The 27,904-nt window shown below is 39.7% G+C and overlaps 1 protein-coding gene across 1 annotated transcript; it reads right to left on the bottom strand.

Moving 5' to 3' along the window:
* ppp2r1ba (protein phosphatase 2, regulatory subunit A, beta a) lies at positions 1-27,904 on the bottom strand. Its single transcript, XM_055660687.1, has 15 exons — positions 27,748-27,904; positions 25,139-25,229; positions 24,953-25,053; positions 23,535-23,767; positions 22,515-22,662; positions 22,213-22,368; positions 21,228-21,342; positions 20,447-20,517; positions 17,556-17,690; positions 16,352-16,525; positions 15,345-15,405; positions 8,270-8,424; positions 5,005-5,147; positions 3,527-3,618; positions 1-1,132 (listed from the first exon to the last, which is right to left on the bottom strand). Exons 1-15 carry the CDS (start codon positions 27,832-27,834, stop codon positions 1,116-1,118), a joined length of 1,779 nt encoding a protein of 592 aa, XP_055516662.1. The 5' UTR covers positions 27,835-27,904; the 3' UTR covers positions 1-1,115.

A 27,904-nucleotide genomic window follows, 5' to 3' on the forward strand; every position in this document is an offset into this window, starting at 1 on the left:
TTTGTCTTTATCCACTTTATTTGGGAATCAGTCAAATCAATAATGTGTAAAATATACAAATTAGAGGCAAACATCCACTGATAAACAGGGTAAATCCATCTAACACGATCTAAATTTGTTTGAAAAGGTCCATGTTGAAAGCAATTTAAACATTAAATTACATGATTTGCAAAGTTGAAGCAGGATCCCAACCCTGACCAACTCTTACTGGAATGGCAATATCCAAACGTGGACCTGTTCAGGGTGGGGATCAAGCAGCTTCTGAGTAAAACTGACAAACCTGATAAAGCAAAGCAGCCCAAGAGTGGGAAACACTACAGAACTATAGATTACAACTAAAGAACTGTATTGTTCTACGTTCTACAGGTAGCCACAACATTCATTGGCACTGCTGTTAAGTCATTGAAATGAGTATGGTCAAGATGAGACTTTCATTTACATTTATTTAAAAGTTGAAGCAAGGGCTATTCCAAAGCTGTCTAATTTAACAAGGAAACTGCAAATGTTCATTTATACGGTTAGAAATGATTAATGGTAAAGGAAAATCAAGAACAGTCAACGTGTGCAGCATGTCATTCAGCATCCGAAATAAAGCAATTAACATCTCGAGTGAACCCCTTCATTTTTGTTCCAATCTAAACACAACATAACCAACATTCATTTCTAGAATATTCTTTTACTACTAATATTTGCAATTGAATATTGGGATGCATCCAAGATTTTTTGGGAGAGGAGAAACATGCTGGCAAACACGGATACAAGTGACTACTGAGAAAGCAGTGGTTACATACGTAACAAGGTCGGGTTACCCAGGTGAACAACCACACACCCGTTTTCTAACACGGTTAACAGCTAAACACTTTAGATACATGATGCCACTGGGTACACTACAATCAATGAAAATAAATAAATGTAAATCACACTCATGCCAAATGTAGACAGCAGCAAGATTGCAGAAGCCTGAATCCCCAATGCAGCTACAATCCAGTGACACTACCAACGATGCATTTACATTTTCCAGGGTAGGAAGTAGTGAAGTAAGGTTTTCAATGACGTCAGCACCAGCGGTGGATCTCACGTTAAGTATGGAGATTTATTTCTTCATCCCCCCCTTTCTATGACAAAGCAAGCACTAGGAAAAAAAGATTAGATATTAAAACACGACAAAATGTTAATGTTCGCGGTAAAGATAATCATCAAAATGTACAGAATGTCTATCAGAATTTTCAAAGGAAACCATGTGGTGGAATTCTAGCAATGGGGTGTTATTTATTTAGTGTGGACATTTCTTGTACATTCCAGGCAAATTCACTATTTAATCATCACCATTATATACTCTTTCATTAAAACCTAGTAGTTTCTACAAACTATTTAATTTGAAATCACAAAATATTTGATCTGCCCTTTTGAAGTGAAATATTGAAAATGGAAAACGTTGGAATCTTTATAACAGCCTCTGATATCTGATGCAGAAACACGGAATTATTACAACACAGGAGCTTACACTGTTGGAGTTTACACTGTTTCCCAGTATTAGAGTAGGAAGGAACTGCAGATGCTAGTTTACATCAAGGATAGAAGGAAAGCTGGAGTAGCTCAGCAGGCCAGGCAGCATCTCTGGAGAAAAGGAATAGGTGACATTTCGTGTTGCGACCCTTCTTCAGACTGAAATGTCACCTATTCCTTTTCTCCAGAGAATCTGCCTAACCCGCTGAGTTATTCCAGCTTTTTGTGTCTAACTCTATTAGTCTTGCTCTTTTCCCATAACCTTTCAAAATATTCTTGCTGAACTTTCTATTCCTCTCACTTTTGAAAGCCTTGATTGATCCTAAGCCCATCACTCACAGGCAGGGAGTTCTGGATCATCACCATTCTCGTTCTACATCCTTGTAATTTTTGCCCCAAATTTTAAATGTTCAGCTAATGGTTAATGGAGCCCATTATTCAGCCTCTACACATTGGCACCCGCCCAGAACCTGTTACATTAATTGAGACAGAACACCACAAAATTATTCAAGACAAAAAATAAAAAATCTAATTTGTTCTTCTTGCAAAATCAGATTGTTTTAAAATGGTACGCATCCTAGTTTAGTATGTTACATCTCTACGCCCGTCATCTGCGTGGAAGGAACTTTCCATAGTTTAACCAGCCATTTCCACACACATTTCAACACCGACAGTTGCAATGGTGTTACTCTAATAATAATAATAATAATAAATTTTATTTATGGGCGCCTTTCAAGAGTCTCAAGGGCACCTCTACTACAAACACAACCCATGAATTACTGCAACATAACAAAATAAGAGTAGAGGAGGACACACAGAATAATGTGTTTGAAGGAAGTGCAGATGCTGGTTTAAAACGAAGATAGATACAAAATGCTGGAGTAACTCAGCGGGACAGGCAGCATCTCTGGAGAGAAAGAATGGGTGACGATTTGGGTCGAGACCCTTTTTCAGACAGTGGGGGGCGGGGGGGAGATACATAAATAAGCAAGTATTAAGGTGTGAAAACAGGGCAATGGGAATGGAGATCAAGGAAAAAGTAGAATAGATCATTGTTAGCTGGGAGAAGCAAACAGAGATAACGTATTTTGAGCAAATAAGACTGTTGTGCGAACTGGGAAAGGGGAGGGATGGAGAGAGATGGAAAACAAGGGTTACTTGAAGTTAGAGAAGTCAATGTCAATGAGACGTCACTAAATATATTAGTTACCTTTGGAGTTTGGCGAGTGAAGTTGGAGGAATATACATTGACCACAATTACCCTGGTTGTAAAAACTCAGATTCGTGAGTCATGATCTTCCACTTACAAAACTGTGCTATTAAGAATGCACTTGAATCTGAATACTCTTCGTTAAATTGCCTACCACAGACGATAGGCTCAATGGTCTACTGTTTCCCTTGCAATCCTCCTTAGAGGCGCAACCCATTCTAGAAGACAGTTTAAACTACAATACAAAATTCACCATCCCCAACGTGAATATTAACTGAGGCTTTTCTCAAATCAGTAGGTTTTTAAATGTTCAATCTGCTGAAACAGTGGGGTGAGATAAGAGACAAAATGGACAATTTCAGCACGTCAAATTTGTCACAAGATTTCTAATCCTGAACAATTATCATTTCATCTACCGGAGACTATTCCAAATGTCACGGCAATGGTTTTAGTCCCATTCACAATCTTCTCACTGGTTTTCAGAGTTGTTTCCAACTACTTGGGTTAGTTTCAGAATGTTGAATCACAGAACTTGCTCATCCCCTTATATTGGGCATACTGAGCACTGCACAATTTTTTCCATACCCTTCAGGGACGTTAAATGTGCAGATTGTGATGCACACAACTTTCGATAAGCACAATTTTAACTGTTCACAAATGTCATACGAATGCAGCGACCAGCCAGCTTGCACTTGTTTTCAGAGATCCAGCAAAAAAATGTGGGACAAAAACCCAGGTGGATTTTGGATTAACTGTTTGAAGGAAGAATATTTATTCTCATACTAAAGTAGATACAAAGCAGCAACTTACCAGTTATAGCTTCCTGGGCAAAATACTTCACATCCATATCTTGGTCCTGACTCAGTTTCTCCAATATTGGTTTGACTTCAGTCTGTAAAGTGCTGTAATTTAAAGCAATTTTAAATCCTGTGAACATTGGAAAACCCAACAGTAGCACTCCTAAACCTCAAAATACGCTGGATATCATTGAGCTTAGAATCTGCCTTTCTCCCTCTCAGTTAACCTCCCATTTTCACAAACCTGATAAGGGCTAGGACAACTAACCAGGCAGTACAGAAGTAAACTACAACATAGCTCATTTGGGCTCATGGGTGGAAATAGAAAGACACTTGCATAGTTAATTTTAACCAGATTGAAGGGAATGGGCAGAAGTGGATACACCTCCTTCGTGTGGTAAATAGAAACTGGGGGATGCATAAATTAAAATGTAATCACAAAAGCAGTTTTATGAAAGGTATTAGCTAAAATTACCTCCTGTGGCTTTCACTACTGAAGTACAATTTGTACTTCAGTAGTGAAAGCTTCAATAGTGAAAGCTGAACAATTTGTACTTCATTGACTTAAGACCAGAGGGAGGAGCGTTAAAGGGGAACTGTGGGGTAATGTTTTCATACAGTGTTGGAATTATTATGTGGAATGTGCTGGAGGCAGAAACTGTAGCATCATTTAAGCAGCTCCTGGGCAGGTACTTGAATGAGCAGGGAATAGAGGGAAATAGTATTAATGCAGGTAAGTGGGATTAATATAGAAAGAATGATGTAGGAAGGAACTGCAGATGCTGGTTTAAAACATTTCTTCGATCCAGAGATGCTGCCTGTCCCGCCGAGTTGCTCCAGCATTCTGTATCTATCTTAATTTAGATAGATATGGTTGGCACAGGTGGGGTGAGCTGAAAGACCTGTTTCTATTCTATGCCTGCACATGGACTGAGGAACGGTTAATGGAGTTTGATGCAGATAAGTGCGGTGCATTGCATTTTGGGAAATGTAACCAGGGCAAGACCTACTCAGTGAATGGAGTGCAGGTGCAGTGTCTTGAAAATGGCGTCATAGGGTGGTCAAGCAGGCTTTCAGCACATTTGTCTTCATCAGTCAGGGTATTGAGTATATGTTAGAATGTTATGCTACAGTTGCTAACATACTCATGATCATAGATATTAAGTAAACAGACCAGTAGTTTCCTGCTTCATGTTCAGTATTTTTTAATGAAATTAATTGAGAGGTTTGGTATCTGTGAGATTGTCGGGATAAAATACAGCTATCTAAAAAGGTAGGAAGTTGAATAAATTGTTAATATGGGTGGAAACTAAAATCCAAGAATCATTGTAGGACCACCACGAAGAATAGACTAGCTAACGGATTCATTCTAGTTCATAGAAAAGCAATTAGAGACCACAGATCAGTCATCCTGTTTACTTTGAGCAGGATGCTCTAGTTCTCTTTACGATTCCCAACTAATTTAAGATAATAATTATACACAATACTTACTTAGCATCTAAAACCGGTCCTATTTTCTGCAATGATTTAGCCACATTGAAGCGTACATTTGCCACTTGATCACCTGCCATCTGTAGAACTGTTGGTAACATCTGTTTTGATGTGATATCTTGGCCACAGGCTTCGGACAACACCTGAAAATGTATAATCAGGCACATTTTTAATTTACAAGGACTGAAAAAGACCACCCACCTGATCAGTACAATGCTCACAATGCAATTTTTTTAATGCTGTACAATCAGAGGCTTTAGTCCTTATTGGGACTAACACAGGGTGGCACCGTGGCACAGCAGTAGAGCTGTTGTCTCACTACGCCAAGACCCAGTTCGATCCTGACCATGGGTGTTGGAGTTTGTGCATTCTCCCTGTGGTCACATGGGTTTTCTCCGTATTCCAAAGAGGTGCAGGTTTGGAGGTTAATTGGCTTCAGTATATTGCCTCATGTGTAGGACATAAAACTAGTGTACGGGTGATCATTGGTCGGTGTGGAATCTGTGGGCCGAATGTTCTGTTACCACACCGTATCTCAACTAAACTAAAATGAAATAAAATAAGATCATAGAGTGATACAGCATGGAAAAAGGCACCAGCACAGTCTAAACATGCTGACCAAGACACCCACCTAGGCTAGTAGCATTTCCCATATCTCTCTAGAGTTTCAAGATATAACGTGGAAACAGTACAATCAGCCAACCGTGTCCATGGCGACTATCGATCACCCTACACTAATTCTATGTTGTCACACTTTTGCATCCTACACACCAAATATTAACTGGAACCAACTTAGTGCAAAAGACGTAGACGGGGCATCATTTATTAGGCATATCCAAGAGGGTTTCCTAAAACAGAATGTGGATAGTCCAACTCAAAAAAGAAATAGGAAGTGCATGAAGGGCGAACAGGCGCCAAGAAGATGTAGGCGACATACTAAACAAGTACTTTGCATCTGTACTCACCCAGGAGAAGGAAATGGAGAACGGTAAGATCAGTGTGGAGAACACTAATATGATAATTCGGTGTGTTGAAGAATACTCTCAAACGTCTATAGCTGTACAGTAGAGTGAATATTGACAGGTTGCATAACAACCTGGTTCGGTAACTCAAACACTCATGAATGAAAATTACAAAAAGTGGTGGATGCTGCTTGGTCCACCATGGGTACTGACCTGCTGCCATCAAAGGGCATGAGGCACTGCCTCTGAAAGGTATAGAAGTCTGAAAATTGTGGGTAGAGACAATTTACATTTATATCAAGCCAATTAACCTACAAACCTGTACATCTTTGGAGTGTGGGAGGAAACCGAAGATATCGGCGAAAACCCACGTGGTCATGGGGAGAACGTACAAACACTATACAGACAGCATCCCCGGGATCAAACCCGGGTCTCTGGCACTCTAACCACGGTAAGGCAGCAACTCTACCGCTGCGCCACTGTGCCACCATTTGGGCCCGTGCGAGGTTGGGCAAACTTGAACACAAAGTGGTGGATTAACTCAGTAGGTCAGGCAGAATCTGTGGAGAACATTGAAAGGTGATGTTTCAGGTAAAGACCCTTCTTCATACTTGGATTGTGGAACAAACTCTGGAGCGTCTGAGGCAGAGTGAAAATCCGGTAGAAGTATATAAACCTACGAGGGGGTAGTTAGGGGAGTAAGTCAGAATATCTTTGTCCCAGAGTGGAAATGTCAAAGACTAGAAGACATTACTTTAAGGTGAAAGGAGATGCCGGGGAAAGTTTGTTTTTACACAGCCGGTGGTGGGAATGACGCTGCCAGGAGTGGTTCAGGCAGATACGATAGCAACATTTAAGAGACTTTTGGATAAGCATATGGATGTACAAGGAATGGAGGGATATACGTTATGTAGTCACATATGAGTTGGCATCATGCTCGACATAGACATTGTGAACTGAAGGGACTGTGATGTACTGTTCTAGGTTAAATGTATAGTAAGGATGTGGCAGCATGAAAAATAACGTGAAAGATTCACCAGGATGTTGCTTGAATGGAGGGCTTTACTTGCAAGTAGAGATTGGACTGGCTGGGTTTATTCCCACTGGAACACAGGATGCTGAGGGATAATCGCACTGAGATTTTTAAAAAGATGAATGGCAGTTTTTCTCCTAGGGTGGGGGAATCTGAAACTGGAGAACATAGGTTTAAGATGGGAGATCCACGTGGCTAGTTCATTTGCATAGTGGTTGTATTGAACGGTATCACAGTTGGTGTGGTATAAATTGGGCCAAAGGGCCCGTTTCATGCTGAAAAACTCTAATACTTTCCCTTCTCATAATTTGCCTTGGCTGCCCATTCCATACTTTTGCTACTTTCTGCACGGATTGGCATCAACACACTAATTCATTCACAAACACGATTTGGAAATAAAATTTTGCGCATGCTTCTCAAAGATGAAATCTATCTAGGATAATAGATTCATAAATCAACAAATAAGGAAATGTCTATGCTTTCCTAGAATCCGGAAACACGAGTTTCAATGTCAATGGTTCATATAATATCTAACTACGAAGTTATGTATAGTGCATTCAGAAAATATCTACATCACTTTTACCACATTTTTTTACATTACAGCCTTATTTTAAAATTCATCAATCTACGCAAATTCCCCATAATAAAAGTGAAAATAGATGTTTAGACATTTTTGTAAGGTAATTAAAAAGAAATAACTGAAATATCACATTTACATAAGTATTCAGACCCTTTGAATGCACTGTAATTTATGTATTTTGCAATTTTAAAATAATAAAATTGATCTCAGTTTTATATTTAGATCCCTATAAACATCAATTATTTTCTTTACACAAATGGCACACAGAAAAACAGGGCCGGGTGGAATGGTTCTTATGACCAGCATGTTTTAATGAAGATAATGCAACTAGAAATCAAGCTCCACGGAGAGAAAGACCAAGTAAGGCACTTCTTGGAAACAGATTACAACTTTGATTCCTTAATTGAGTCATGCTCCAAGATTGTAGACTAACAGTCTATACTTTATCATTTTGACACAACTCTACACTGGCATTGCATGAAGGGATATACTTGGATGGAATGTTAAATCGATATTTAATTTTTGCAGAATGTAAATATTCACAAAGAACAGCCAATTATTGAAAAAACGAACTTTATGAACAAATCCATGATACATTTGTTAAATTCTGCTCTTAGGACTGAGGTCTAACTATATGCTTTATTAATAATAAATATGAACTTTCAAAGTTTAAAACAGAATTATACTCACATTAATGCAGAAAAGGGTGGTCATTCTATGAAGATAGTTGGGATCACTGGCCATGGCGAGAACTTTAGGCACAATTGTAGATTCGGCCCAATCTTTGCCAAACTTCTCCACTAGTTTTGTTAAGTTGTTGGTAGCAGCCTCTCGAATGGCATAAACTGGAAGACACATTCGGAGTAAAGAAAATATCTGAAATGATAATTCTTATTACTGGATTTTCAAACTAGTAGTGGAATTCCACCTTAGTTACACACAGGTCGTCGTGCACATGGAAAGTAAAGTGCAAAATTATTAAAACTATTTTAATATATCATTAAATATTTTATCTTGCAATTAAATATTTGAAACATGCATACAAAACAGTTTATCATTGGTTTAACCAATCGCAAATGAATGAAATAACAAAATAGCCAAAGGGGGTGTACCTGATACAAGTGATCATTATTGAAACATTTTCAGTTCCAATTCTAATTGCAAGATAAAATAAACTCACATCAAAGGCCAAATACAGTCAAATCAAACGTAACATACTTTAAAACAAAATCAGTCCTTCATCATAAAATAGGCAGATTAGATTAGTTTATCTTGACGACATTGCAGTCTGATGGGCCTTCCTGTGCTGGACTTTTCTACATTGTATGTACTGTGCCAGGGGGAAAAAAATCTATATTTCATTTATCAAAAGGAAAAGAAACCCAAATACAGCTCATAAACAATAGCAACTATAAAAGATGTCTTGACTGATAGCAGAAATTCAACGAGGGCCCCCATCACATTTAAATGGACAAGTGGTTGAGAAATATTAAAATGTCTGTTAAAACAAGGTTAAATACATCTGAGTTGTCTTAGAAAAGACTTACAGCATCAATTAACTACTATGATTTGTGCAGTTGTCACCCATGTAATTTAATTGACTAGACCGTATATGCCAGCTACAAACGTATCTGAATGCACAGTGTTCTATTCGTTCAACTATCATGTTGACAGAGGTAACTGTATACCAGAGATAAATTCATGTTTACTGACATACTTACACCTAGCAAGTGGCAATTCTGAGAAAACACACGGGCATCATAGTCATAGAGCACAGAAACAATTCAGCGAAACTCATCTTTGCCAACCATTGTGCATCATCTAAGCTCGTCCCATTTCCCCACATCTCTCTAAAACTTTCCTATGGGTGGGTGTATTTGTCCACATTTCCTTTAAATTTTGTTATTGCATCATTAAAAAAAAGAGAAATGCAGGCTAAAGGCAGCTAGAGTATTGTGCAGAGTTTTGGCCACAACACAAGAATACAATGAATGCACTGCTAATGATATAGGTGATTTCTGAAGACAGAGAAAGAGTAAGTAAGTTATGATAAAAGCAAAACTTGTTCAAAATGCTAAGTCAGCCAACATCAGTGGAAAGAGAAAGACAGTTAATATTTGCGGTCATCGTAGTGGGTTCTATCAAAAACTAATCATAAAAGATTCTAAACTCGTCACTCTGTAAGGAGTACTCCAATACTGTCACAACATTTCTAAATAACTGATTGCAGAAGTGAACTGCTCTAATGTCATATTTAAATGTTAACTGTAGAGATAATAATGACATTAAAGGAACATAATAAAATGTTCAATTTCTCCTTTTAGTCAGATTGAAGCATTTTTGCTCTAAAAGTGCACAATTTTATTTTGAGTTGGCCATATAGATCTTGAACAATAGAACGTGAATGGTCTCATTATTCTTATTTTATTCAATTATTTAAAGACATATCTTAGATCATACAAAAGGTATTGGATAGCATATGGTCATTTAGACAAAAGTTCAGAGGGGAGTTGATAATCATTGAAGACAAGTTATTAAATAATATTTACAGCGTGGATCTCGTGTTAAATGTTTTATTATCATTTCACTGAAAGCAGCGATATATTGAGCAGCTGCAGTATTCAGAATGTTTTGTCATAATCTTTCACAAGATGGCAATATACTTTTTCTGTAGTTGACTAGGAAACAACCAAACATTCCAATTATCTATTGGCACCTGGTGACAAATCACATGAACTTGCCACTTCAGACAGATTAAAGCTGCATTTTCTGTTCAATTAGGTCATAGGAGGCTGCAATATCTTACTGTTGACTCTTTCAGAGGCAAGGATAGCTCCTGTAGTTGAGCTTTCCAAGACCTGACGGAGGCATTCTTCAAGCTTCGTAGAGACTATAATTCACTGGTATGATAATTACAAACTCGTGAACTTACAATTTCACAATTTTTGTGATCAAATATACAAATATTTTACTTTTTTCCAGATTGCAATATTCATCAGTAAGGAAATACTATAATAGATGTTCCAATTGTACAAAGCCTCTTGCCTCATTTCACAATGCAATGTCAAATAATAAATGCTAGTCATTGCACAATGTTAAAACAGAAGTAATACAAATAACTTCCATCAGCTCATTCTTTTCATCTACCTAAGGTTCCTGTAAGGGGCATCAGTTGCAGTACACAACTACCCATCAATTCGTGATCCGAATTACATAGAATCAAAAAACAACTGATACTAAAGTGAGCTTTATTGTAAATGTAATTCTATATATCTGTGCACAATGCTTCCAGTCCCTCAATGACCTCAAATACCACAAACCATTCTGACAAATCAACACAAAAATGCAAAAACGCAATTTTATTACTCAGCTGTATCTTGCATGTTGAGCAACTCTGACTGTGGTTTTATTCAATACATTTACTCATAAGTAATAATGCACATCCATATTTATGCCGTTTCGGGTCATTTATCACGTGCCAATGAAGAAGGGCCCATTCCCTGAGGGCACATTTAACCGATCAAACAATACAGTGGGAGAAATGAAGTTATTCTTTTCTCAGAAGTGTTTCTCATCACTTCTGGAGAAATAACTTAGTTTTCTCACAATGCTCTCCTTTGAGATTCTATATTATCTTACAAGGAGTTGCATTAATTCAACTGTATCAGTATGAATTTCTAATTTTATAATTAGTAAATTGAAAGGGTGGAGAAAAAAGATGGAAAAAATTGTTTACTGTTGGAAACAAAGCTTTTTAAAAAATATTTATAAACAGTGACATTGAAAGCTGCTGATCTGCACGTCTCCTTGTACTTGTTTACTGTTCTGAAAATTACTGATTTGTCAGACTTCTGATTTGCTGGAATTCCAGTCAGCCAGCATAGATTACTGGCAGTAACTGTAACACATCCCACAAAAGTTTGCATGTTTACTGTAAAGTATCCTAACTAAATCTTCACAGTTAGCCAACTACGAAAACATTCTTCCCATGTATGCAATTCCAACTACCAATTAATAGTGAGCAGAAGAGGCTGATGAAGAGATGCATTCAAGACTCAAGGCGCAGCTTTACATACATTAATATTGTATAGGCGAATGGTTCGAAATTTCTCACTCTATTAGGTAGACCATACATAAATCCGAAGCATTCAAATGAAATCAGAAAATAGGACTTTGGCTTATAGGAATTTGGTTAGGCCATATTTGGAGTATTGCGTGCATTTCTAGTCACTGGTTAGTATATAAAATTATGAGAGCCAGGATGGAAAAATCAATTACTAGAAGGCATACTAGAATACTAGAAGTTTTAAGGTGAGAGTGGCAAAGTTTGAAGGAGATGTGCTGGCCAAGCCCTTTCTTTTACACGGATGGCTGCCGGGGGTGGGGCTTGAGCAGATACGTTAGTGGCATTTAAAAGACTTTTGGATAGGCATATGGATATGCAGGGAAAGGAGGGATATGGGTATTCTGCAGGCACATAAGTTATAGTCTTGGCATCATGTTAGGCACAGACATTGTAGGCCAAAGGGCCAGTACTTGTGCTAAACTGTTCAACATTCTTGTATTTAAATAGATTAAAATCCATCTTCCATGGTTCTGTTCCTTTTACCAACTGCTCAATATTAACCTGCAACCCAAGACGAACCCTCACAATGAACAAGAAAAATAAACAAATTATTATGTCATCTGCAAGCTTACCAACCCTATTCCATTTGTTTGTATCCAAATTGTTAATAGAAGAATTCCAGCACAAATTCTATGGTATGCCTCTAGTATCGGTCCAATTACAAAAACAATCCCCCATCAACATCCTAATCACAAAACCAATTTTGAATCCAATTTGCAAAATTGCTATGGATCTCATAATCTCTAACTTTTATGATGAGTCTCTCATGGGGGCTTTGTCAAAGGACTTACCGAAGTCCATGAGGACAGTATCAACTACACTACATGATTAAAAAGGCACGATTAGCAAATTTGCAAATAAGTGGTATTGTAGACAGTGAGGATTGTTGTCAAAAATTGCAGCAGGATCTTGATCGTTTGGCCAGATGGGCCGAGGAATGTTTGATGGAATTTAATACAGAGTGCAGAAAAGATTTATGATGATGTTGCCAGGACACAAGGGCCTGAGCTATAGGGATAGGTTGAGCAAGCTAGGACATTATTCCTTGGAGCGCAGAAGGATGAGGGGTGATCTTTATAGAGGCATACATAATCACAAGAGGAATAGATCTGATAAATGCTGTATTTTGCCCAGAGTAAAGGGCCTGTCCCACTGTACGAGCTAATTCAAGAGCTCTCCAGAGTTTAAACTCGTGGTAAGCACGTAGAATGTATGTAGCGGGTACGTCGGAGGTCAGGACGTCTCTTAGTGGCTCGTAACGCTAACGGCAGGTACTCAGGAAACGCGGTAAGCTCGTGAAGATTTTCAACATGTTGAATAATGTCCACGAGAGCCCCAAGTACCTACGAGCAGCTATTACCGTAATTCTCCGAGTTCAAATCAGGGGAAACTTGGGAGAACTCTTGAATTAGCTCGTACAGTGGGACAGCCCCTTAAGAGAATCAAGAACCAGAGGGCAAAATTTTGTTTGGGGGGGGGGGGGGGGGGGGCTTTAATAGGGGGGGTGGTGGGTTTAATAGGATTTTTTTGCACAAACTCCCCCTGTATATTTGATTGCCCCCTCAACTGCACATCTATTCTTTGCCTATTCCTACCAAGTCCACACAGCACCAGCAAACATTCCTGCGCAGATTGGCACTGCTTTATTGTCACTTACCAAGATACAGTGAAAAACTTTTGTTTGCGCGTTATTCAGGCAAATGATGCCATACATAGGTAAACCATACCATCCATAATTTTGGTTTAGTTGTAACCCATGCAGCTTGTGCCGGTCAGAAGCTGTTGCAGTGATTCACACATTCACCCCTCTTATCTGCTATTCCTACAGTCACCAGCAGGAGGAACTGGCTAGGACTTCCTGCAATGTACAAAGATCTCTAATGCACTCTTGACCCCATAATTATATTCCTCTTTATTCCAGTTACAAAGCTGGAAATGGTTTAGCACTGCCCCTCTTTCATCATTAGTATAAATGTAGTAGTATGGAACGAGAGACATAATGTCAGAATTAAAAATCATAATTGCATTCTGTTCTGACAGGCTCGTACCATTAATCAAAAAAGATAACATGCTGGAGTGATTCAGTGTTAGGCAACATCTCTGGAGAACATGGATAGGTAATGTTTTGAGTTGGCACCCTGCAGAATGATTGTGGTGTTGGTGGAGGATGGGGGGAGGCGTGAAGAAAAGAAAACTGAAAGAGAGGAGAAGGGGTAGGTCAAAGCCTGGCAACTAGTAGGTGAACATAAATGATAGTGGGTTTGATTGGCAGACATTTGGACAAAGGTCAGAGGAGAAAAGAAAGGTGGTGTGAAACAGAAGGATTGAAGAATTGCAAGTTGTGAAGCTAGAGGAAGGAACATCGGTGGAAGGGAATGGGGTGGGAGGTGCAAGTCCAAGTGGGACACAGAGGAATGGGGGGGTGGGAATGGGAATGGGAATGGTTTTAGAGGTGCCTAAGATTTGGCCCAGGAGTGAATAGTCAGTGTGGGAACGGGAAGAGGAATGGTTAGCAACCGAGTGATCCATTACGCATTGCCGGACCATGCGCAAGTGTTTGGTGGAACAGTTGCCGAGTCTAAGCTTAGGCTTAAGGAGAAACAGCGCCTCATATTCCACTCGGGTATTTACAACCCAATGATATGAAAGTTGAATTATCCCACTTTTAGGTAACTACTACAAAACCAACCACGCCCCATTTATTCTCCCCCCCCCCCACCCTTCATTTCTTCCCCGCCCCCTCCCGTGCTCCATCTGGACTGTCCCTCTGCCCATTACTTTTCTTCCTCTAGCTTCAGAATTCGCAATCCTTCAATCCTTTTGCCTCACACCTGCTGTCTTTTCATCTCTGGTCAACGTCCAACCATCTGCTGAACATTCCTCCTCCCCCCCCCCCCCCCCCCCCCCTTCGCTCACGTGTATCCATCAATTCATTGCCAGGCTTTGTCCTGTCCCTCCTCTCTTTCATCTTTCTTTTCCCCACCATCAGCAGGGTCCCAACTCGAAATGTCACCTACCATGTTCCTTGTTTCTGCTCTTTCCGTTATTTTAGAAAGACTAATCTGCTATCTGCCTTATAGTCAAGGCAATTTTGGAACAGGAATTATAAATTAAGGTTTTACAACATAAAGAAATGGAAAAAGTCAATTCTTCAAGTGGAAAGTGCCAGAACACATGGTCTTAAGTATTCTTGTAAATTAAAAATGATTGTGGCAAAACACTTAAAAATAACCCTTAGCCTCAGAAAAGTCCATTGCACGATCCTTATATCTGTTGCCAAAATGTTAAAGAGCAAGTAAAACCAAAACTGTAAACGGGTCAGATCAATAAAATAGCTGTCTTTCAATAACACCAACTTACTTTGTTTCCCTGAGGGTTAGGATCTCGGCTCCACAAAAATCATCCAAATCATACATCTGTCGACTTTTTGCATCGACTAGACACCACAAAATATCTCCCTGCTGGTTAACATTGCCAGAGCTCAGCAAACATCGCAAGCCAAAACACGAGAGCAACAGGATCTTTTAATGTTGAAAAAAAAACTATTTTTGCAAAATTGAGAAATCAAGAACATGGAAGCTCCAGCAAACAACTAAGTACCTTTGTAACAGCAAATGTAATGGTTTATCACTCACTCACCATGATCCACCAGCCATGTCATACACAGGGAGTTCAACTTCTCGTCAAAAAACTCTACTCCCTAAACAGGTTGAAAAAAAGAATGTCAATTAAATAACCCTTTCAATCTCTTGCACAGTAATATATTTCTTCAGTGCTATCTAAAAATCTGCCAAATATTCTCATTCCACCCTTTGTAGCTTGTTTCTATAAACAGCAGTATGTTTCTCAGATATCTAATAACCTATTCCGACCCAATGGGTAGGGAGTGAAGGGGTGGGATGCGAAAGAGTGAAAAGTGTTTGAATTAACTGTATATAACTAGATCATACTGAAGCAGTAGGCTTTGCAAAATATATTCACATCTGATTTCATTTAGTTAAGGCCCTTGTATCAAGTATTTTGTATATCCTCGTGAGTTTATTGGTGCCAATATAACACCAAGACCATGGTCCAATATAAACAAAAAAACAAACTTTACAGTGTTCAGTGGTTGAATGAAAATAGTAGGAGCATTAACAACTAAGTACTACCCTACCAGGTCCAAGTACTAGCCTACCAGGTTAAATGTGCTATTTATCTTGTGCCACACTGCTAGAGTGACAGACTCGATACTTCCGACCAGCAAAGTATCTCTTCCATTATATTGCAAAATATTATTCACTTTCTTATTATGCAATTCTTTAATGGAATTAGTTTTCCCCTTTCAACAAGGATTCAATCACTGGGAATAAATTAACAATTTCCCCCATTGTTATTGCGTGCTCGCACAACTCTAGGTTATTTGGTTTTCATATCCAATCCAATTGAAAATTCCCCACCGGTGTAGCTGTATTTTCAACAATGATCTGTGCACATTGCATTTATCTGGACCATGTCACCTCCTTACATGCAATGGGAAAATCATCCCAAATTACCCTAAGTAAACATCAGGTAGAATCAACGAATATATTCAATGCATAGTTCACCACAATTACATTTTAATAACTATTGGTAAGATATAAAAACATAAAAAATAAATCACATACCAACTGTCCAGCAAGCAGAGGCATGTATTCTATTATTGCAAGGCGCACTCTCCACTTGGCATCTTCTGCTAACTCCACAATGGCTGGCAGAAGGGATTGAGATAACTGGCGAATTCCAATAACTTCATTCACGCAATCCAGATTGGAGATAATGTTCAAACGTACTTCAGGACACTAGGAAAAGAAAGGCAATTTTTTTTTTTACTAATGCACATGTGAAAAATGTTATCTCAATGGATGCTGGGAACACCCTGGGATGCTGGAATGAAAAAATACATAGTCAACAATTGCTTTCCCCCTTTCTCCTTTCTAATTAGTTCGGCGGACATTCATTAAATATCGACCTGACAAAATAAATCTAAATGCAGCTTTTTATGTATATATTATGGTTTAGATTAAACATTGTAAAATTGCTGCCGGAGAGATTTACTAACAGAATCTTTAAAAGGCAGCAAATCCAGGGTGGACTGCAGAAATAAACGGTCATGGAATCTGAATGAGTACAGTACCATGCTTAAATTGTGGCTGAGGTATGATTTTTCCTTGAAACAAGCTTTCTAAGTAAACTTCAAAATCAAAATACTGTAAACTTTGGAAATCTGGTGGTATTCGGTCACAACCACAATTTGTTCAGTAACAGAATCTAATTAATTTTGTGGATCCTACAAGAAACAAGTGCTTATGAAGAAGTTATAATAAAAGTAACATGGTTTACAGGTCTTGTTGTTTAAAACACAAACCTGGTTTTAAATGTGTAGAAAAAGCAGCATTCATTTTAAGTTACAAACGGCATAACCTATCAATGAAAGATCAATGAAGCTGGCTCATACCTTTACCTGGCAAACCTACCATTCAAAAAGAAGATATGGATATACCAGACTACAATGGGGGGGGGGGGGAGGTGACAGAAGCAGTGTCACTGACAGCATTTCTGATGTGCCTCCTAGACAAGCACTTGTATCGGTCAGGCATAAAAGACTATGAACAACTGTTGGAAGATGTGATTACAATGAATGGGTGTCCACTGTTTTATTGTGATCTTTCATCAACATTGATTTGACAACAGTTTTGAAACGATACACAGAGAAAAAAGTCTCAGCTTCCTGTGGTAAATGGTATCGTTAATCCATTAATTATTTCCATTAATTACAACTACCATGTACCAATTAAAAATTTGTGATAGTTTTATTCATGATAAAATTACCTCATCTTTGAGCTGAGCCAAGAACAGAGGAAGCAAATGTTCAACTGTACTGTCCTTGCCCAAGATGGTGGACAGACCCATAATAACAGAGGCAAGAGCAGACTTCACATGTTGATTGGTATCGGAGACAAGTTCCTGGAAAGGAATTCATAAAAATCATCAAATAAAAACTTACATGTGAAGAGTAGTGTTCTTCTTAAATGCACTGTGAGCAACAGCTCGAAACTTGAATAAATTATATGTGTACATCAACATATTAATAACCTTTGTTCGTAAAATCTAGATAAATGCCAAAGCCCAATGGTGAATTTCCAATTTTTCTATAAGCTTACAAAATTGAAAACAAAACCTAATTAAACAATGTATTGATGTTTTCCCAGAAAATATTTACGACAAGCCAAAAAAAAAGTTTGTTTGCTTCAGAAAATGTTCTGAGACACAAAATGTTTAATTGCGCCTCCTTGAGATGCAGTATTTGAAATGGGATCGCTGGAGTAAAGAGTAAATTAAACTCTATGGGGAAATGATCAGAATGGAATTATGGTCAAAGATCAGGTGAACCATGTCAACAGCAAAGCTGGTTTGAGGGAGTTTAAAGATTGATCATTCCATCTTATGTATTCAAACTCAAAAGTAAAGCAATCTAATTATGTTAAAATCCATGGTTTATACATTTCAACCAAAGTTAAAATATTGCATTTCAGAAGCTCTTTTCCCTCTTGAAATGGTTGAAGTGGAAACAAAATCTTCGGCCCATGCCAAACAAGATCCCTCACATAGCTAGTTCCACCTGCCTGCGTTTGGCTCACATTTTTCCGAACCTTTCAATAGACAATAGACAAAAGGTGCAGGAGTAGGCCATTCGGTCCTTCGAGCCAGCATCGCCATTCACTGTGATCATGAACTTACGTTGCACTCCCTCAATAGCAAGAACGTCCTTCCTCAAATTTGGAGACCAAAACTGCACACAATACTCTAGATGTGGTCTCATTAGGGCCCTGCACAACTGCAGAAGGACCTCTTGTAATGAAGGCCAACATGCCATTAGCTTTCTTCACGTGGCCAGCATGCTTACTTTCACTGTCTGATGAACAAGGACACCCAGATCTCGTTGTACTTCCCCTTTTCCTAACTTGACACCATTCAGATAATAATCTGCCTTCCTGTTGTTGCCACCAAAGTGGATAACCTCACATTTATCCACATTAAACTGCATCTGTCATGCATCTGACCACTCACCCAACCTGTCCAAGTCACCCTGCATCCTCATAGCATCCTCCTCACAGTTCACACTGCCACCCAACTTTGTGTCGCCTGCAAATTTGCTAAAGTTAAGTGTAATCCCTCTTTTAATGTTTTTAAAGATTTTTAATCTTTTAATTCCCACCTCAGCTAGCCCCATTTGCCTGCGTTTGGCCTTTCTCTCAAAAATGGAAATGAACCACCACGTTACACTCCAAAATTGGACATATTTTATATAATTATTTAGAATATTCAGAGCAACTTTGCATCATTATCTGTGCATGAAAACTCATTATAGTAGCTTTCTGAACTGTTCTAGTTTGATGATCATGGTCCAGGATTTGGGATTGCAATCACAGAAAAACTGACTACTTAAATACTGCATCCATAAATGCATAGTTGGGTGACAAAATCTCCCTGGGTTGTGTGTGTAGGAGGCGGAGGAGGCATTTTGCAACATTCACAATTCTAATCAACACAGAAACAGTGATTTAGCTTTGTTGATTATAGTTAAACACTACTGAAAATGTTATTGATTTAATGTGAATTTTCACACAACGCTCAAGTATTACTTGAAAATTTTTGATTTTCCCAATCCTGAAGAAGTAATTTAAAAAAGCAATATTGATCTGGCCAAGACCATGATGAAAGATCCAGGGATATTTGTTACTTAGTTTCTTTAAAAGTTTGACATTTCAGTTTGTATCAAAACAATGTGTTTAGAGTAAAATGTTCATTATGAACGAAGACCTATTCTGTGGTGTGGTGTGAGAATTCTTCAGTCTAATTCATTCATTATGCTTGATGCTACACTTATCCCTTTGAGTGACTCCAGAACGAAAGTTACAGTAGATCAAGAGAAACAGATACTGCTAAATAACATGTTAGTCTTGTCCAAGATGGCTGTCGGAAGGGAAGTGGAGTTAGCTGCCGCTGCTCTCTTCATTGTTGTATTGATTTTTTGATTTTGTGTCTTTTTTTCTATCTTTAATTTGTGATTGAACTTTTGTAAGGTCCCTTGTAACTTTTGTAAGTGTCCTTTTGAAAGGCGCCCGAAAATAAAATGTATTATTATTATTAAATAGTTGCATATTAATTTCCCTCAATTTAATGGCAAGATGTGCCTTTTTATTAAACACAAAATCAAGCTAATGTGGTAATGTGCCTTCAGAAGTTAATCATTTTAATTAGACGTTATAATATTGAGATTGTCCAGTTACATGCAGATCGCTGTCATAATTCAAAAGGCACCTACCTGAAGGACACCCTCACCATACTTAAGTACAGCCCATGCATACAATCAAACCTTTAGGAGACCAGCAAGATGGATTTGCCATTGCTGCAGGCATCATCTGCTGTATGGCAACTTAGTTAGCTGCTGCATTTCCTGCTACAGAACTGTTTGGATTAAGAATAGTACACCAGAAAGGAACTTTGTGGTAACTCGTGGTTGACCTATACAATTAACCATGATTTCCAATCCACCCCAGAAATGAAGGAACGTTTTTTTTTCTAAAGCGAATAAAGTCAATTGCTACATCAATTTAATTATATAATAAACCAAGAGTTAGACTTGATGGCCGAATGGCCTAATTCTGCTCCTTATTCACTTATGAACATGAGAATGTGAATGAACAAGAGAATGTTACCTTAACATATGGCAAGATGTGATTCATTATGACAGTCTCTCTGCAATCCACTGGCAAGTTTTCACAGAAATCTACAGAATGAAGTATGTTAAAAAGTTGTTATATTTTAAATATAATTATTATATTTTAACAGACTAAGCAAATTTGCACAATTGAAAAATGTCTGTATACCTATTTGAATATCTTTCCAGAAGATGGTAGCAAGAAAACATATTTTGAAATACTATTTAAAATAGCACAAGGCTCGCATCTAAAGCATAAATATCATGATCATTTAAAGAAAGTGTCAAAGTGCCATATACTCTTGAGCAGTGGCAAATAATCCAAATGAACTTGGATAGCCGCTTGGCACCAATGAAGGCAAGATGCCAGCTACTGCACGAGAGACGATTGCCAAAGCATGTTGGCAGATATCACAATATTTGAAACATTTGCCTTATGGAGATAGTCCTGATGGAGCGATGCCTGATAGGCCTGATGTAGCGATGCTTTACTAGCATTGGCTTCATTTCCACAGTGCTTCCACAGGTGAGGTGCTTTGCTGAAGATCTTTCCTTTGAAGACCAGCCACTACCGAGATGTCATGAAACAAAGGTGGCTATTGTCTGACAATGAGTTTCCATTTACTACAATGGATTTCTACAAAGCTAGCCTAATAATCAGGTCAGGACACCAATGCAAAAGTGCCACCTGGCAGTACTCTCATTATTAATCTTATTTGGTGCTATATTGAAACCAAGATGGTGAAGACAAAAAAAAATAAAGGAAATTTCAAACTTACCTTTAACTTTATTTGCTCCAGCTGCACGAACTTCAGCCTCACAATCCTTCAACAGGTTTTGGAAAGCTGGAACCAGATCATTTTCTGTAATTTCTGGACCCACAGCTTTCTGAAGCTTTAAGAGAAATGAAATGAGTAACAAAGTAAAAGCAGTTTGCTCACAGAGAATCAGTGCCAGTGGTCTATGTAATAAAAAGCACATAAACAGTGCTAACACAAACCAGTTCCTGTTTTTGGTTTTAAATTATTTCAAATTAGGTTATATGTGGACAGATACTTTAGACGTGTGCAATATTAGAAAGCATCGCAGGTTACAGATCTATCATTGGCAACAATCACAGAAAATTATCAAAGAAATACTAAAATCTATATCAATTTAAATGCAATTATTTTTCCAATCGTGGTATGGTACTAATTTCACAAGTGTTCTCGTGATTTTATATAGAACTTGGACCTTGTGTTCAAAGAGTTTAGTCATAGATTTACTCAATGTGTTTTGATTATTATTAAATCTGTGTCCTTTGACAGGATTTTTGAAATTTAAAATACTAATGGATTTAATCTGCCATAATTTTTAGTTACAGTATGACTTTTTATATCTTTGCATTTTTTAAGCAGCAAGATAAAGCAGGAAGTCGGGCCGATTTTTTAAAAAAAAATCGTATTTTACAAAGCAAATCGGTACATCCGTATTCTTATCGCATTTCCGTACAAAATACAGAAAATCCATACAACTTGACAGCTCTGCATATCCCTTGATTCCAGTAGCCCCTAAAGATCTATCCACGTACCCTTCCAAATGTCTTTTAAATGTTATTATAGTACCTCTTTTGATAAAATCGGAAAGAGTGCTGCTGGAATAGTCCAGTAAAACAATGAAAAGACTATCATTTAATTTTAAAATATAGATGCACAATGTCACCACCCCAGAAAATTGCACTTTGTGCTTAGATCAATAATCCATTCATACAAGCACAGTACATACTTCAGAAAATTTGTCTGCCACCATGTAGCGAACACGCCATGATTTGTCCTCCACAGCTTGCCGTAGAGTAGGCATCACTAAAGCTTCCAGATCTTCCTGGGGCAGTAGCTGTGCTATGCTCACACATGCTTCGACCGCCAACAACCTCACTGAATCCTGCAGAAACATTTTCAGACAAAGTTCACGATGGTTCTTCATTAAAAGCTGAATGAGTACAATATTAACTCCTGCATGGACATTTCCCATCAGGCTTGGAGCCTTTTACCTTATTGACAATAGGGGCATCTTCTGTAACCACATACCTGTTCATCAGAAGCCAAGGAAGTGAAGAGAGGTATAATGTCACTTTTTAAAAACTCCAGCTCCAGAACCTTGGCAAATTCACCCAACTTTGAGGCTGCAGCTCGGCGGACCATTGGTGTGTCATCTGAACACAGGCTACGGAAATGCCTACAGAGAAGATCATGTCAATAATGGTTTATAGCTGTGTCTATAAAAGTGATCCAAAAGTGCTAGTATGAAGCAATTTATTATTCTAACAAACATGCATACTAGCTATCTCCAAAATGTTTTATGATACTCTGTAATATAATGTAGTTCCTGTAGGACTGGAAGCTTAAATTACTTCAGGCTAAATTTTAAAAAGTGATACTTGACAAGTGAGGAGGTAGAGGAGCAGCAGCAGAAAGGCAGTATAATATATTGCTAAATATAATAGCAATATAATATATTGCTACAACACATAAATGCATGTGGTGCAAGTCAGTATGATTGGCCATGCACTGCACAAGCTCAGAGGTACCAGACCCGGGCAGACGAAACAACCTGCTTCTGTCCTATAAAACCCCCAAGTTTCTAAATAAGCTTCCTTTTGAACAAGTGACTTCTCTGTATGCCACATTGATACAAAAGATTTATCTATATCAGTAAGTTTGTCAAAGCATGACTCTCTGTATAAAAACAATACAAGGCTACCTCAATCGCACAGCTTAGAAAACCAAGTGTAGAGGCTCATTTAGAACCATGTACGTTTAGTCTATTGTCCCTTTTGGCCCACAAAACCTCAAATTCACGCGGCATTAAACAAAATTGCTGCGGTTTCTGTTGGTAATTCCCAAAAAGCTTGTACCCATTCAATTAACACAAAGCCATGCTCACCAAATGGAAATATCCACCTCTCATCTCCATTAATTACCAATAATATTGAAAATGTTCCCAAACAATCTATTCAGATTTGGCACGATCTTTTAACATTTCTTGCTAATTTTTAATCTATTAACATCATAAACCTTTGCAGCAGTCAAAGTGAAACATATACTTACTGCCGCAGCTCCGCTTTTACAGAGCTGGATACCCGAGGGTAGCACACACTGAAAAGGCCGCATGCTGAAGTTCTGGATGTGAACCAGTCACCACAAGCCAAGCGCTTAACTAGTGGTACGAAGTGAACTTCCAAGTCTGCAGGAGAATGCTCATGAGAGATTGCTCGCAGCGAATCAACAGCCTTATCTCGTACGACCGTTTCTTCCACGGTGGCAAGACTCTCTAAGGGAGGCTGGAAAATGGGAAATAATTAAAATGAAATGAATGCCATGAATTCTTTCAATCTACATTAAAAAAAATAACGATTTAAAAATAATTTTTGTTTAAGAAGAGCTCGAGAAAACTCCTGGGAATTAGGAATAAAAGAAAATGCGAGAGAATATGAAAAGGCAAATAATATTTGGATGTACAAGAAAACAATGCCAGTAAGTCCACAACTCCCTGAAAGTGGCAACATCAGTAGATAGAATGTTTAAGAAGGAACTACAGATGCTGGAAAAATTGAAGGTAGATAAAAATGCGGGCGAAACTCAGCGTGTGAGGCTGCATCAATGGAGCGAAGGAATAGGTGACATTTCAGGTTGAGACCCTTCTTCAGACTGATGTCGGGGTCGGGGGGGGGGGGGGGGGGGGGGGGGGGGGGGGAGAGAGAAAGAAAGGAAGATGCGGAGACAGTGGGAGAGCAAGGAGGGGAGGGGAAAGAGGGAGAAAGCAAGGACTACCTGAAATTGGAGAAGTCAATGTTCATACCTCTGGGGTGCAAACTACCAAGAGAAATATGAGGTGCTGCTCCTCCATTTTATGGTGGGACTCACTCTGGCCACGTAGGAGACCCAGGACTGAAAGGTCGGATTAGGAATTGGAGGGGGAGTTGAAGTGCTGAGCCACTGGGAGATCAGGTAAATTTGTACTCAGGTCCGAACAGCGTAATAGTGCAGTAAGACATCAATAAAGTGCAGTAAAGACATCAATAATTCCTAACTTACATAAAAACCTTCCACAATAAAATCTAAATAATAATGAGCCTATGCATAAATAGTAAAAAGTAAAAAAGCTGCATGGTTAAAAGACAGCATTGTCCTAGTATGAAAATATCAAAACCTGGAGAACATAGCTTTAAGGTGAGATGGGCAAAGTTGAATGGAGATGGGCGGGGCAAGATTTTTTTTAAACTGGGTGTCTGGAATATGCTGCCAGGAGTAGTGGTGGAGGCAGATGCCATAGTGGTGGTTAAGAGGTTTTTAGATAGGCACATGGATATGCAAGGAATGGAGGGATATGAATCATGTGTAGACAGATGAGATTAGTTTATCTTGCCATCATGTTAAGCACAGACATTATGGACCAAAGGGACTATTCCTGTGCCGTGCTGCATTCTATACTGCGTGGTGCTTTATACATGCAAGTTTATTCCTACCAGCAAACAGTGAACATATTCTGGTCCACCAACAAGAACGGTGAAGCTTCCCAGTTGTTCTGCCAAAGCCAACAGCACTTCATCTTCATCATAAATGGTATCTGCATTAAGACAAGAAACCAGTGACAGTCAGTTCCAAAAGACAGGTCAAAATAGAACCAATCACAATTGTGGCTTTGTACATACCAGTCAAAAATGGAAGGAGCTCACTGCGGGTACGTTCAACTCCTAAAGCCAAGGCAATCGTTGACAGTTTTTTTATACTGTTCAGACGTAACTGGGGAAGGAAAATCATGATTTGTGAATGCAGCTACTACTAGTCAAGAACAGTTTCAAAGAAATAATTTTATTTAAATCACACAAAAGGAGATAAAGATGTCATAAGGAAAACTTTATATATTAACGATTTAGACGAGGGAATTAAATGTAACATCTCTAAGTTTGCGGATGACACAAAGCTGGGTGGTAGTGTGAGCTGCGAGGAGGATGCTATGAAGCTGCAGGGTGACTTGGATAGGTTGGGTGAGTGGGCAGAAGTATGGCAGATGCAGTATAATGTGGATAAATGTGAGGTTACCCACTTTGGTGGCAAGATCAGGGTCAAATTATTATCTGAATGGTGTCAGATTTGGAGAAGAGGAGGTGCAACGAGAACTGGGTATGCTTGTACACGAGTCACTGACAGTAAGCATGCAGGTACAGCAGGTAGTGAAGAAAGCCAATGGCAATGGCATCTTCTCCGCCCTGGCTGTAAGCCTGGGCCGCCACTGCAACGGGCCGGTGTCCCGTCAATCCAGGGCTGTCGATTAACCCGGCGGGACAGGCAGAGTCAAGCTGGAGTTAGCGCTTCTTCTCCGCGCTGGCTGTAAGCCTGGGCCACCACTGCAACGGGCCGGTGTCCCATCAGTCCAGAATCACCCTGGACATCTCCGACCGACCCGAAAGGGAAGGGACACCCAGGTCGTCCTACTAGTTCCACTGGTCGCATCCTTGTATCCCTCTTGTTATCACACCTTCCCCGGCCAACAATGGGTTATTATGGGCTCCACCCTTCCCAAGGTCATCTGTTGCCGACCCCGATTTATTCTGGCCTTTTCTTACCTCCAGTTTATTCCCCCACCCCCTCCTCAACTTTCAGTCTGAAGAAGGGTTCCAACCCGAAACGTCACCTATTCTTTTTCTTCAGAGATGCAGCCTGACCTTCTGTGTTACACCAATATTTTGTATCTACCATCTCCTCTTCTTTGAATAAACCTTAATTACCTCAGAACCACTGCAACATCTTCAACATCAATTTCTCCCACATCCACTAAACACAGTAACAGCTAAACAATAGGAAGCGACAGCCACTGAATCTTTCACGCCTATTCTGCCCTACATTTGCGGTCGATTATCTACATATTTCTTCTCTACCATAGCCCCGATGTAATTATATCTAAAATTTTCTATCCTTACAATTTTTTCAATGCCTTCTGAACCTCATAATCATTGGGGGTTTTTAATTCAGAGGGTAGTGTGTGCCTGGAATGCACTGCCAGGGGTGGTGTGGAGGGAGGTATGATAAGTTGTAGCAAGGAACTGCAGATGCTGGTGTATACTGAAGACATACACAGTGCTGGAGTAACTCAGCAGGTCAGCATCTCTGGCACAAAAAAAAGGATGGGTGACATTTCGAGTCGGGATCATTCTTCAGGCCGTATAAACGTATGAATACACTCATAGGTGTGCAGGGAATGGAGGGATATGGATAATATGTAGGCAGATGTTGGTCTTGTCATCGTGTTTGGCAAAGATATTTAGGGACAATAGGCCTGTTCCTGTGCTCTTCTGCATGTGATCATTTATCTCCTTTCAAACATGTTAGGACGACCAGCACCAACTTGACAGTAACACAGTCTGTCATCAAGCCAACCTGTGGACACGCCTTGTCCTAATCCATAATTATTTTAAAGCTAATAAAACGGTTGGTGCCACAGTGCTCGCTCACTGGCACTTCAGTCACCTGCCCTGCAAATTACCCAATGAGGTGGTTGCTTTTGCCTTCTCCCTTGTAGGACCCTCTACATACTGTGTGTAATTGAGGGGGGATCTTAGAGAAACTTACAAAATTCTTAAGGGGTTGGACAGGCTAGATGCAGGAAGATTGTTCCCGATGTTGGGGAAGTCCAGAACAAGGGGTCACAGTTTAAGGATAAGGGGGAAATCCTTTAAGACCGAGATGAGAAAAACATTTTTCACACAGAGAGTGGTGAATCTGTGGAACTCTCTGCCACAGAGGGTAGTTGAGGCCAGTTCATTGGCTATATTTAAGAGGGAGTTAGATGTGGCCCTTGTGGCTGAAGGGATCAGGTGGTATGGAGAGAAGGCAGGTACAGGATACTGAGTTGGATGATCAGCCATGGTCATATTGAATGGCGGTGCAGGCTCGAAGGGCCGAATGGCCTACTCCTGCACCTATTTTCTATGTTTCTAATATGATTTTCTTGTTTGATTACACAATATCCAGTGTCTGGTGTGTGTTGTAGTTTGTTAATTAGCCCCAGGCTCGGCGACCGTCCCCAGGCGCCAGGTTTATCTCCTGCGACGGACATTTCATCCGCCTGAAGCCTTCATCTCCCCCCACGGCCGCCGTGTGATGATGGGCGGGCGGGCGGGGCATGGAGGCCGGGGACGGCGGGGCCTCGGGACCGGAGCAGCGAGGCCCGAGGCCGGGGACGGCGGGGCCTGAATCCCCGGGACCGGGGCGTCCGGCATCCCTCCCCTCCTTCTCTCCCCGTCCCTCCCTCGCCGCCCACCTGCACGTCCTCGTTGCGCAGCTCGTCGATGAGCACGGCGATGGGGTAGAGGGAGTCGTCACCGTCCGCCACCTCTGCCGCCGCCATCTTAGCGCCCACTGCCTGCCGGTGTACGGGGTGTCCCGGGGCCTGCAGCACGGGCCCCGTCCACGCGCCT

The sequence above is a fragment of the Leucoraja erinacea genome, chromosome 32 (assembly GCF_028641065.1).
Source record: "Leucoraja erinacea ecotype New England chromosome 32, Leri_hhj_1, whole genome shotgun sequence".
NCBI classification, from domain to species: domain Eukaryota; kingdom Metazoa; phylum Chordata; class Chondrichthyes; order Rajiformes; family Rajidae; genus Leucoraja; species Leucoraja erinaceus.